This window comes from Eulemur rufifrons, chromosome 12 (assembly GCF_041146395.1).
Source record: "Eulemur rufifrons isolate Redbay chromosome 12, OSU_ERuf_1, whole genome shotgun sequence".
Taxonomy (NCBI): Eukaryota; Metazoa; Chordata; class Mammalia; order Primates; family Lemuridae; genus Eulemur; species Eulemur rufifrons.
Genome location: NC_090994.1, coordinates 8,083,926 through 8,096,889, shown reverse-complemented (window position 1 = coordinate 8,096,889; position 12,964 = coordinate 8,083,926). Strand labels below are relative to the sequence as shown.

General features: G+C 50.3%; 1 protein-coding gene across 1 annotated transcript; it reads right to left on the bottom strand.

Annotated features, from left to right (window-relative positions):
- Positions 1 to 3,955: 3,955 nt before the first annotated feature.
- Positions 3,956 to 9,474, bottom strand: LOC138393723 (tumor necrosis factor receptor superfamily member 10A-like). The gene is made up of 4 exons (XM_069485137.1): positions 9,446 to 9,474; positions 8,832 to 9,017; positions 5,608 to 5,680; positions 3,956 to 4,410 (listed from the first exon to the last, which is right to left on the bottom strand). The coding sequence occupies exons 1-4, from the start codon at positions 9,452 to 9,454 to the stop codon at positions 4,097 to 4,099; spliced, it is 582 nt and encodes a 193-aa protein (XP_069341238.1). The 5' UTR covers positions 9,455 to 9,474; the 3' UTR covers positions 3,956 to 4,096.
- Positions 9,475 to 12,964: the final 3,490 nt, after the last annotated feature.

The following is a 12,964-nucleotide window of genomic DNA, read 5'->3' as shown; positions in this document are numbered from 1 at the left end:
CAAACCGAAAAGGAAACAACAAAATCACCACCAACAAAAACACTCTGTCCTCTATCCCTTCAAAGAATGAGCACCAGAAAAAGACCCTGTATAGCTTGCATTTTTATAAAACCAAACAGAGGCCCCTGTGATGATGAGATGAAGGCTTAGGGTGTAGAACCAACTTCAATGCCTTCCAGGAAAGGATTTGCCACCTTCTCAGAGTGAGGATGCCCAGACGCTGCTGGCTGGCTCTCAGGACAGCACGGCGTCCTGGCCCTCGATGTCGGGGCTGGTGGTGGGAGGGGTTTGGTCTCAGGGCTCAGACAGCACTGGGCTCTTGCCTCTGCTCCTCTGGAGATTGCAAGCACTCGCCCTCACCTTTTAAGGACCCTGTCCCCGCCTCCTGCAGGGTTTGCTGTGTTTTGGGTGGGCAGGGAAGGAGAGCAGGAGTCCCCTGTAATGAAGGGTCACAGGACATAGAGCCTTAGTTAGGGCTGGTTTGGGACAGAGGGAAGGCAAAAAAGAGAATTGAACAGTAGGAGATGTAAAGTTAGTCTAGAGAGGAGGACGGGACTGAGGATTGTTGGGTTAAAACAGTAGCTCGCAGCCCCCATGGGGCAGAAGCTGGGCCATGACTGACCCTTTCCCGTTTTCTAACCCTGACACATATTTCATCACCCCACACCCTTTTTAGATTTAAAAGATCGGGTCCCACTGATGAGGGGCAGAGCCAGGAGGCCCTGGGCTTAGGGGCTCAGAGCTCAGGAGTCCACTCACCTGAGAAAGATGCTCAGCTGAGAGGGACTGACTAGGTCCCAGGGACCGGGTTGGACTCCTCAGCAGAATGCTGGTTAGGTCTGGGATAGAGCAAAGGCAACCTCTGCAGCGGGTGGGTGGTGTCAGCACCTGGAGAGCTGAGGTTAAATCCTCATCAAGAGGAAGAACAGGCAGTGGAAAGACAAGCGGGTCTAACAATGGGGTGAATCCATGTTGTCTAAGCCAGGGACAATCCCAGGCTGTGACTGCGGGGTCCTCCAGGGTGGCTGGCTGGGAAGCTAATCGTGGGCTGCCCTCTACAGGCTGGTGGGCCTCTTTGCAGCTGAGCTCTGTCCAGGGCTTCAAGCCAGGTTGAGGAGCCCAGGGGCAGGGGCAGAAGGGAAGCTGTAGGGGGAGAGCCCGGTGCAGCACCCTGCACCTTCCCTCTGAGGGAGGGGGACAGTGTGGGCATGCCTGGGCCTCCAGGAACTGTAGGTGAGAGGGACTGTTGGGTCCTCAAGTGCAAGGGAAAGGGAAGTGTTTCTCCCAGGCATTTGCAGGACTGAGCAACCTGGGTCCATGGATGAGGATGTCGGCCGAGGGTTGGGGGAGCCTACAGGAGGGTGGCCACAGGACTTCCCCAGCAGCCAGGGCCAGCTCGCCCCTCAGGGACCCACCTCCCTTCCCAACAGCTCTCTCAGAGCCAGTTAGCCGTACTTGGCAGCCCCAGGTGCAGCCCAGAGAACCACCCCGGGGGGGGGGGGGGTGGCCGGGGGGCTGTCCCTGCACCCACAGGGGAGGGCAGGTGGGAGACAGAGGGGAAGGAAGTCCCCATGAACCTGGCACTTTAAAGTCCAGGGAGTCAGAAGCAGGAAACACCCCTGTGCAGGGCAAAGCCTGAAGGCACAGAGGGGAGGAAAGCAGCAAGACAGCAAGAACGCACGCTGGACCCTGTCCCCAGAAGCCGGTTCAGAGAATGGGAGGATGGGGGCAAAAAACCCAAACGAACAACAAAAACCACACCTCTTTTTATATAAGGTTTCATATTTAATTTGGTCATGAATTCATAAATACATTAATATTTTGTATCTAATTGGCTCCTTCGCATTGCTTAATACCACCAGCAGATTCCAGTGGGGACCTTCCGCTGAGCAGTAGCGGCAAAGGACACCCAACCACGAAGGAAACACTGAAGTGCCTCTCCTGTGTCATGTGCTATTTGGCCTGGGTATTAAACGAAACCAAACCAACCAACAAAAGACCCTAAGCAACTTCATGTTGTCACAGTTTTTTTTGTTTGTTTGTTTTATTTCAGCATATTATGAAGGTACAAAAGTTTAGGTTATATATATTGTGCATACCCCCCCACCCCCCTGTCACAGTTTATTTGAAAAGAATGAATATGGCCGGGCGCGGTGGCTCACGCCTGTAATCCTGGCACTCTGGGAGGCCGAGGCAGGAGGATCGCTTGAGGTCAGGAGTTCAAGACCAGCCTGAGCAAGAGCGAGACCCCCGTCTCTACTAAAAACAGAAAGAAATTAGCCAGACAACCAAAAAAGTATATATAGAAAAAATTAGCCGGGCATGGTGGCGCATGCCTGTAGTCACAGCTACTTGGGAGGCTGAGGCAGAAGGATTGCTCGAACCCAGGAGTTTGAGGTTGCTGTGAGCTAGGCTAACGCCACGGCACTCTAGCCTGGGCAACAGAGTGAGACTCTGTCTCAAAAAAAAAAAGAAAGAATGAGTATAAAATAAACACTGATAAGGGTAATAAAGAAGTCCTATGAGAAAGGGACAGGGGCTGAAAGCTGGGTGGCTTCCTGAGATATGAGGGCAGAGCATCCTGCACAGAAGGACCCATAGAGCCAAAGACCAGGAGGTGGGACTATCCTGTGCCTTCCGGGAGGTGGAGGGGGCAGCACATGGAACCCTGGGTTGAAGTGCGAAAGGGTTGTGAATGGGAAGCCAGCGGGCCGCCCCTTCCTAAAACTCCACGGGCTCCTACCCTGAGTGTGCCTACAGCTTCACGCAATTCCAGCTTGGGCCCTGCCACCCCAGCCTTGGCACAAAGAAACACACAAGGCCTTGAGATGCAAAAGACCAAACCCCCTGAGAACTACAGCCTCCATAAATGATCCCTCCATGGCTGCAATACTAGGGAGAAGAGTTTGCTGGAAAGAGGACTGAAATGGTTACTGAGGTTTTTTATAAAAAAGAGAAAGTGACACAAGGAGACAGCCTGGGTGTGTCAGCTATTCTAGGCCCTGTTGCCACAGTAGTTAAGAACTGGCATTTCTGTGCTAAGTATCTTATACAGAATTCAGATGCTTACAGAGGGGCTCAGCTCCCCAAATAGGGAATCTGCACCTCTAAATGCAGCTCCGGGGCTCAGTGTCACAGATCACCAGAAGTTGGAGGGGCCATGGAGTTGTGAGTTAGTAAACATGTCACACCATTCCTGAGCACCGACCACTCTTCCTGCCTGAGACCGTGGCAGACATTGAGGACAGATCCCTGTCCTCTCTCTCTCCTGAGCCCAAATCAAGCTCAAGGTCACTGCCATTCCCTGGTAATGGGACATGACATAGAACCTATTTGCCACCTCTGATCTAACCCATATGCCATCCTTCCCATAAGAGGGATCCAAGTATGACTTCCCAGGACATGGGCCAACTGCACATAGGGCTTCACACAGATCTAGTTCTCCTTGAGTGCTCACTTACTTGCATATGTCACCCATAAATAAATAAATATTCACTATCATATAAAACACTATTTGAACATAAGTAAATACCCACATACTATTAATAATAGTATGGCTCTTAAAATACAATACAAGTAAAAAGTGCAATTTTTCTTGGGATGAAAAAGTACCATAAGCAAACAGAAAGAAATTATCTGGACAACTAAAAATATATAGAAAAAATTAGCTGGGCATGGTGGCGCATGGCTGTAGTCACGGCTACTCGGGAGGCTGAGGCAGAAGGATTGCTTGAGCCCAGGAGTTTGAGATTGCCATGAGCTAGGCTGACACCATGGCACTCTAGCCCGGGCAACAGAGTGAGACTCTGTCTCAAAAAAAAAAAAGAAAAGAAAAGAAAAGAAAAGAAAAAGTACCATAAACAGAAGAATGACATCCTTAAACAATACACAACACATACACAAACCTAGAACTATACGAAATAAAGTATTGCTGAAAAAGTTCTAGGACATTCTGTATACTGGATGAGTTTTTTCAAGTACGAATCATGTGAAATTTCTGTTTGCTGTATGCTTGTTGTCCAATGGTGCTTTTTTCCCAAGAAAAAAAGGTAAACTAGGGAAGCTCTGGAGAGCTTCTACGGAGATTCTTTCCCAATTAGGACACAGCAGAGCCTGCCTCATCTTCTCGATAGATGAACATCCCGGAGCCCACCAGGTGGGCCTCGATGGTCTCCTTTGCATATCTTTCTCCCAGCCTCTCCAAGGCCTCCAGCAGGCTGTGCACCGAGGCCTTCCGCCCCACCTTCTTGACCCATCGCATGAGCATTTCGTACAAGGCGTCCTCCGTGCAGGCTGCAGAGGCTCTGGCCACTTGGATGTCATTGTCCGTCAGTCCCATCAGCCTCATGAGCGAGTTCCAGGAGTTAAAGGGCACAACATGTGAGAAGTAGTCAAAGGACAGCCTCAGAGCTAGGTGGAGAAAAGCCACAGAGACAGTCAGGTAAGTTTGGCCTCAGTCCAGGAAGGGCAGAGGATCCTGCATCTGGCCTAGAACCCTAGAACCCAGTGAGCTCCCCTGCGGGGGGACCTGGGGCTTCAGCGTCCTGACCTGCTCCCCATCCACAGAGAACCAGCCCATACTGCTGGGACCCCACCTGTACCCAAGGTGCTGGGTGGGAGCGGATGTCAAGGTCACCAGAGAATCCTGCCCTCGGGCAGGGCTGCAGCCTCCTGGGGAGGATGGAGGGAGCTGTGGAGGCAGAAAGCAATGTGGGGTGCGAGCCGGAGGGTGGGGCAGAGAGTGGGTGCAGCAGGGACTCAGAGGAGGGAAGCTGCTTGGCTGCGCTTGTCACGGGAGCAGGTCCCAGGGTGGCCATCCCAGCACCTGGGGAAAGCCCAGGGCCTGGGCTGGGAGGGTCTCTGGTTCACACCCAGCTCAGCCTCACTGCGAGGACCAGGTGGGGAGACAGACTGTGAGCACGAAGTGAACCTTAAAACACAGCAACCCCACCCAGCCCAAGCCTGTGTGGGGGTTCAGTGAGAGCGTCTGCAGAGGCGCTGCGCACCCGCACCGCCGGCCTTAGGGACAGAAGACAGCCAGGAATATGAGGCTGCGCCTTCTAACAGTCTCATTTAAAGAAAATGAAAAGAAATAAGTGATATTGTTTTAGCGTAAGGTACTGACTCAATATATATAAAACATAATCTTAATATGCAATTAATATATAAAAAATGATCAGTGAGATATCCCCCCCCCTTTTTTTTTCTTGCATCAAATCTTTGAAATTGTGTCTGCAATTTACACTGCAACTCAGCAAACTGGGCCAGACACAGGTCGAGTGCTCAGTCACCTGCTGGGGCCAGTGGGTGCTGTGCAGGGCAGCCCTAGGGGGGCTGAAGCAGGCCTTGAACGAGGGAAGAGGGAAGAGGTGGGCGAGGGCACAGACAGAGCTGTTAGGGTCCTTGTTAGGGTGCAGAGAGGGTGGTGTAGCGTGGGGGTTACAAGAGGTGGGAGAGGGGCATTTAGGGTCCAGTGACAATAGCATAGGATCCCCTGCTTCGAGCACTGAATGCCCTGGAAGAGCCCTGTCAGCTGTGGGGATGGCAGTTAGGACACTGTCCCTTTTCCCTGTCCTCCTGCTGCATCCCCAGGAACAAAACACTTACTGTCAGTGGGGTCGGCGCCGTTTGCTGGAACCAGCAGCCTCCTCCTGTGAGGCCCTTCAGCTTCTGCCTGTCCCTGGAACACACAGTGGGGACGCCCTGGGTCAGTGTCAGGAATCTCGGATTCCAGTGCGGCCTGACAGCCAGCCGTCTGTGATACCTGCGACACGTCACTTTCAGAGTAAGCATCGTTCTTAAAGTTCTGGCATCAAGACAGGAAAGAAAATAAAGCGGCAAGACTCTTAGAAGAGCCCAACACAACAATCCTTATTTTAGATGGGACTGTATATATTTTTAAAAGCCCCAAGGTTTAAACAGCAATACTTAAAAATCAATATGTCCAGATGAACATTAAAACACGTAGACACAACAAATTAGAAAATAGAATTACAAAAAGACCCACAATACAAAGAAACTTTGATAAGGAATAGGAATGTTTACCTGAAAAAAATAAATAAATAAAAAATCTTGACAAAGTCATAATATAACACTTGACCTCAAATACTATCTTCTTTGATAAGAGAACTATTGAATATTGAAAAGCTCTCAATCCTTCCTATATTAATTTTTTTTTCTCCCCAACTGAACAGAACCTATATTAATTTCTTAAGGTAGTATTTACAAAGTCCAGAGTCTCCAACATTTGGAAATGTTGGAGAAAATCTTATAAAATAATTCTAAATTTTATCTCTGTCAAAATAATTAATTCTGAAACAGTAAGAAAAGGGTCTTTCCTCTCTTAGATATTAAACCATATTAGAGAGTTTTATTTGGTAGTGTATGTGATATACCCTTTTTATGTCAATAAACCACATGGATATACATATTCATGTATGTATATGGTGGTATTTGCATAAAAAGTTTACCCAAGAATCACAGGAAATTGTCTATTGGAGTTACCTGAAATAAAAAAGGCCAGGGGCTGCAGGAGGAGTTTGGGGGTCTCTCACTATGACAAGTATCTTTCTGTCCTATGGTGGAAGTGTGGCTATGCTTTAACCACTTTAAAAAAATGTTCAAAGTAATTAATCATCATGGAAGAATTAGTTGCAATTTTTGTTTGTTTCCTTTTTTATATCTTCTCTTTTATAAACAAGTAGTCCTCGGGTTATGGATGAGATATGTTCCTGAGAATATCTCTAGGTTGGAATTGTAAGACGGATCCCCGAATAACAGCACACACTCAGTAATAATACTAATAACATTACTATAATGGCTCATATATGGTAGTAATAGTGCAGTGTAACGCTGTAGTAATATTAATAATACCCCTGTATGGTAATATTAATAAGTTACAGAAACTATTGTGCTCTTTCTTTTAATTCGTAGGCTAATAGGAATTTTACTTATTTTGGTCTTCTCACCAAATCAATAATAACCTTCCCACTTCAGTAATTAATCCACTATGCTGCTTAGCAGTAACTGATGCTTTCATTGGAGCCCTGACTTTCACATGTCCCATTATTCTCCCTTTATCCTTTATAATTGTCCCGATAGTCTAGCGACGGAAACCTAATGCTTTCCAGATGAATGATGGTGTCTTGGCCTTTCTCCGAACACTTAATTATTTCTACTTTCATTTCCGTTGTCATCACCTTTCTCTTCCCTGCAGGCTCCCCTGGACTTGCGGTGAACTTTTGCTTTGGAGTCATGGTCATCAGGGTAAAAAAAGACTCAACAGTTTTGTCTTGAAAACAATAAAATAAACAAAAAAAAAAACTTAAGACGAAAGAGACGCTGTGTGTACGTGACCATGTATATAAGACCAGCTGCTATTGCAAAGAGCTGCACCAAGGGGCCGCTTATGCCATGTGGGTTTGACATGCGTGGAAGAAACTAGTTCTTGAATTTTTAATTTAATTATTTTAATTAAGTTCGTAAGTAAGGAACGCTGTAAGTTGGGCCGTCTCTACCCAAGGGACTGGCTCTATACATATGTATTTTATTTTCTATGGACTTGCTTAGAAAAGTGATACCTTCTCTTTATTTAAAAAGAATGCAGTACAGACCCAAGGAAGGAACAGAAAGAAACCGCCTGGGTGGAAGAGATCATGGTCCATGGACACATTTGCCATCCGGCAAGGGAGGCTCCAAAGGCAGAGGGAAATGGAAGAGTCAGTCGCTCAGTGGGCTTGGAGCAAGGAGACAGACACGCAGAACAATTCTTCCCTTCATATCGGATCAAAACCCAAATTCCATTTCTATTGCTCCATGCCAAAAATCAAATCGTTAAAAAATAAAACTGTAAGAAACTAGATAATCTCATTTTATGTTGGACGGAAAGACTTTTTAAACTTAAGAAAAATGAAAACTTAAATGTATACACTGTTTTAACTACTACTCAATATCATATCAAAACTGATGGATTGATTTGAACAATAATTGGATGTGTGTGCATGTGTGTGTACAATAACAAAGCACTTCCAGGCTGGGCACAGGGGCTCACACCTGTAATCCTAGCACTTTGGGAGGCTGAGGCAGGAGGATCGCTTGAGCCTGGGAGTTCGAGACCAGCCTGAGCAAGAGTGAGACACCTTCTCTAGAAAAATTGAAAAATTAGCTCGGTGTGGTGGCTAACAGTCTATAGTCCCAGCTACTCAGTAGGGTGTGGCAGGAGAATCCCTTGAGCCCAGGAGTTTGAGGTTGCAGAGAGCTATGATGACACCACCGCACTCTAGCCCAGGGTGACAGAGCAAGATCATGCCTCAAAAAGAAAACAAAAACAAAAAAGAAAGAAAAAGCCACTTCCACACACTGACTCAGAAATTCTACTTTTTCTTGGAAGCCTCCCTACAAACATGATCAGAAATCTGGACAAGGATTTACTTCCAAATATGTTCAATGTAATAATCTTCTTGGAGGAAATGTAACACTCCTGCTGTTAGGAGCACATGCTCCCTGAGTTCTGCTAGCAGCACACGGCAGAGATCAATCTGCCCTTATTTAGTCATCAACAAACCCCGGGCACCCACTCTGCCTGCATGGCTCTAGGCTCTGGGGACAGAGCCAGAACAGGACAGGGACTTAGAAGAAGGCCCCACAGAGTGGGGTGGTCACCATGTTGGGGCGGCTGCTCTGGCCCATACTCCCCGTCGCCTGCAGTCCCTCTGTCCCTAAGGCTCTGCTTTACTCTGGGCCAGGACAGCCGAGGCACCGTCCTTGCCCTGTACCTACAAAGTCTTGGGCCAGCAGCAGGACCAGGACACAGCACGGCTGACTCCACTCACCAGCAGATGCTCTGACTCCCTTGGGGACATTACAGTGACACCTGTCAACACTGCTGGCTCCTGGATTTCCATTTTCTGCTGAGAGTCCAGGGTGGAACAAGAGTCTCTGTTGCTCAGGATCTCGTTGCAGGCATTGTCCTCAGCCCCAGGCCCTCGTGGGGACCTCCTCCGGCACCAGGAGAAGACCTTGGGGAGGCAAAGAGCAGACTCAGGAGTCCATTCCGGGCCCCCAGCAGCGCCCCAGGGGCACTGTTGCTCCTGCCACCCCCACCCCTCCCAATGGGGTCACCCCAGGTGGGCAGAGGCTGAGCACATCCAGCACCTGCTGCTGGCACCACGCCCCTGGTCACACCCATCCCCAGGGTGCAGAGCTGTGGGGTGGGGGTGTCAGCCACGCTGCAGGAAGGACAGGGCTGCTGCAGCAAGGCCCACTGGCCTGTGGGATGCTCAAAGCAGCCATGTGCCCCTCACGGTCAGCCAGAGCCCCAGGCCACTGCAGAGAGCCAGCACAGCAGCCCTACAGGACAATGGGGACACCCCACCCAGGGCTCTGAGTGGGCAGGAAGCAGTTCCTGAGCACCTGGTGTCCCCGGGTCCTGGAGAAACCAACTCACCCTGTCCATGCCCTTGGGGTCCTTATGGCAACCTGGAAGAGAAGGGTGTCCCCTTAGCAAGCAGGGAGGGGCCCATGCAGCTCCCCCTCCCTGAGGACAGTGCCCGGGCAGGGCTGGGCTGGGGGCTGAGACACTGGACAAGCATCCCCGGCCTGGGGACAGGGATGGGGCCTTTCCAACTCTGGGACACCCTCAAGAGGGGGGAGGAGGAAAAAATAGAGTAAAAATAAACACATGTGAAATCTCTGTTTGGTTCCGCTCTGACCAAAGCTGTATAAACCCCCTGAGCACGTCTGGTCCTGACCCTGGTCCCCCAGTGGAGGAGCCCACTCCCTCTCTGCCCTGGCTGGCCCTGAAGATGGAAGGGGGAGGGGAGCCGGCCCCGCCCTCCACCCTTGGGAGAGGAGGGCACCGCCAGCCCCAGGAGGGGACTGACGACATCCTGGACCTGGGCGGGGCAGGGTTGCAAGTGAGGTGGCAGACAGAGCGACCACCAGAGGGCGACAAGGACTTGGGAGACGGGGGGAGGGCGCTTCTGCCTGTGGAGCGGGGCGGGGGAGGGGCAGAGAGTGCCCAGCGGCCCCTCCTCCCTCAGCCAACACCTACCTGTGTGGCTGTTCTTCCAGCAAAAAAATGCCACCACTCCCACTACGAACACTGCCAAAACCCCGAGGACAATCATCGTGGCGAGGAACCAGTTGCCTGAGGAAGGGAGGGGAGAGGCGGAATTCCCCACGCTGGCGGTCATAGGCCCTGCAGGAGCCAGGGCTTCCCCAGACGCCTTAGTACCTGATCCTTGGGGGACACACACAAGGTCACTCCAGGGGGTACAAGGCCTGTCCTTGACCATCCCATTCGGGCACCTGGGTACACAAAGGGAGGAGAGGTGGGATTCCGTGAGGGAAAGCTGGCCAGATGGGACAAAACAGGAGCCACTCTCCCGCCACTGTCCCTGAGCAGGTGACAGAGGAAGGATGGGCTTCTCATGTCACTGGGGGCCCCACTCTCCCTTGCTGAGTCAGGGAAGGATCTGAGCACGTGAACTTCAGCCCCTCGGGCTCCCTGCTCCATGCTCAGGGTTGCAGCCTGCAGGAACCTTCTCTGCTCAGCACACTCGGGGCTTCCCTGGGCTGCAGGGGAGGCCCCGAGTTAGCAGGATCCTCCCTCCAGGGCAGGTGGGAGGCCTGCGTGGCCAGGAGCTGAGCCACATCCTCCAGCCAACCCCGATACCACTGAGCTCCTGTCCCCACCTGTCTGCCCGTCCCTACCCGTCACAGCGAACACGGGGGGTCAGAGTAGAGTCATCACTGTCGGCCCCTAAAACCCCAAATAAGCACAAGACAGGTCTTGAGGGACCAGGGGCCAGGTGAGGATGGCATAGGCTAAGGTTGTAATGGGAATCTAGAAGGAGCTACACCCACAGCCTTATTGTGACCTCTGTGGGCCACGGGCACTTTTCTCTGCATGGTCCCTGCTTGGATAAAATAATTGTTAAAAACTGCATTTAAGGGCCAGGCGCGGTGGCTCACGCCTGTAATCCTAGCACTCTGGGAGGCCGAGACGGGTGGATTGCTCAAGGTCAGGAGTTCGAGACCAGCCTGAGCAAGAGCGAGACCCCGTCTCTACTAAAAATAGAAAGAAATTATATGGACAACTAAAAATATATATAGAAAAATTAGCCGGGCATAGTGGCGCATGCCTGTAGTCCCAGCTACTCGGGAGGCTGAGACAGGAGGATCCCTTGAGCTCAGGAGTTTGAGGTTGCTGTGAGCTAGGCTGACGCCACGGCACTCACTCTAGCCTGGGCAACAAAGTGAGACTCTGTCTCAAAAAAAAAAAAAAAAAAAAAATTGCATTTAAGGACTGAATTGGTTTAAGGATAAATATTAATATACCCCAGGTGTATTCTTTGCAGTTACAATTTCAAAATAAAATATTTCATGGGTCCCTAAGGATATCATGGGACTTAAGTCGTGGCCTCTTGTGCCCAGTGGGACACGTGCTGGGGAGGTGTGGGAAGGGGCTGCTGCAGGGGGCTGGGTGGCGACAGGCAGAGGGACCAGGAGGGGCCACCGTAGGCTCAGGACGCACCACAGGGTCAGGGATGCCTCAAGGGGGTCTAGGCCCCATGGAGTTCAGGGGACAGAAGAGGCTACAAGGAAACTCGGGTTTCTGGGGCTCAAGCCTGCCTCTCCTGTCTCACCTAGTGCGGCACTTCTGGCAGAACTCAGGGGAATCTTCTCCCCGGAAACTGCCTGCTTTGCACCAGCACTCTCTGTTTGCAGTCTTGGTGCAAGGACTTCTCTCCTCTTCATCTGCAGACAAAGGAAAAGTCTTTGGGGATGTGTTTCCTTGGCGTGTCCCTCAGCCCTTCCTCACCACCCTGACCCCTGCCCACTCAGCTGAGCTCAGGTCACCAAGGAGCTCTGAGGACCAGTTTCTGCACCAGCCCACTCGGGGAACACAGAGGACAGCCACCCTTCAGCTGTCACCAGTAGTCAAAGTCATACAAAAGGCATCAACATTCATTATCTCTTATATCAGGTTAGGGGAAAAGAATCGTTTAGATGACATGGTCGGTAGGTAGCAAGGGAGGCGCAGGGGTAGAACCTGAGAGACCCTGGCAGGAGAGGAGCCCTTGGGTGACTTCCCCAAAACCTGGCCCTGCTGGCGAGGAGGGAGGGGCCTGAGGATGTGAGGCTGAGAGAGGCGGAGCAGCTGCCAGGAGTCAGGAGCTGGGTGGGGCCTGGCCCAGAGCCAGAACTGGGTCATGGCTGAAACCCAGCCCTTTGCCCTCGGCCACGCCTTCCCCATGTTGTAAGTTACCTGCCACCCCCTTGCAACCTGTAGTTTAAAACATTTCCCTCCCAGGTGGCATGCATTATAAAAATAATTTCTGTTTTATGTATTTAATAACCCAAAGATATAATCATGGAACAACAGGGTTTGAAGACCGAGTGGGACTGGAATCCAGGTCTCCTGGTTTCATTTATGCTACAAATTTCGTATCATCACGCTGCGTTCCACCTTCAGGCTCAGGGTCCACATGTACCTGAATTACAAACCGAACAGGGTCGGCAGGAAGGGAGGGCATTCCAATGAGTGGTGTAGTCCACTCCATAACTGCAGGAGGGACAATCTCTACCATCTTCCGATGTATGGGTTCCTAAGAGGGGAGAGAAAAAGCTAGTGAATGAATTTTCACAGGATTATTAGAGGCTGGGGTAGCTTTTCAGCCATCAGTGGAACCCAAACAGGGAAATCCACTGTACCTGGCTTCGTCAGCTCATCAGTTCTGCATTTATTTCATACCACAGACCAGCACTGCTACCCCAGAAATATAATACAAGCCACAAATTAAATTTGAATTCATACTCACCACATTAAAAAAGTGAAAGAGGTGAATTAATTTTAATAATGCATTTTAACTTCATATACCCAAACTAATATCACTTAAATACATAATCAATGTAAAACATGGAGATAGTTTACATTTTTTATAGTATGTTTCAAATCATA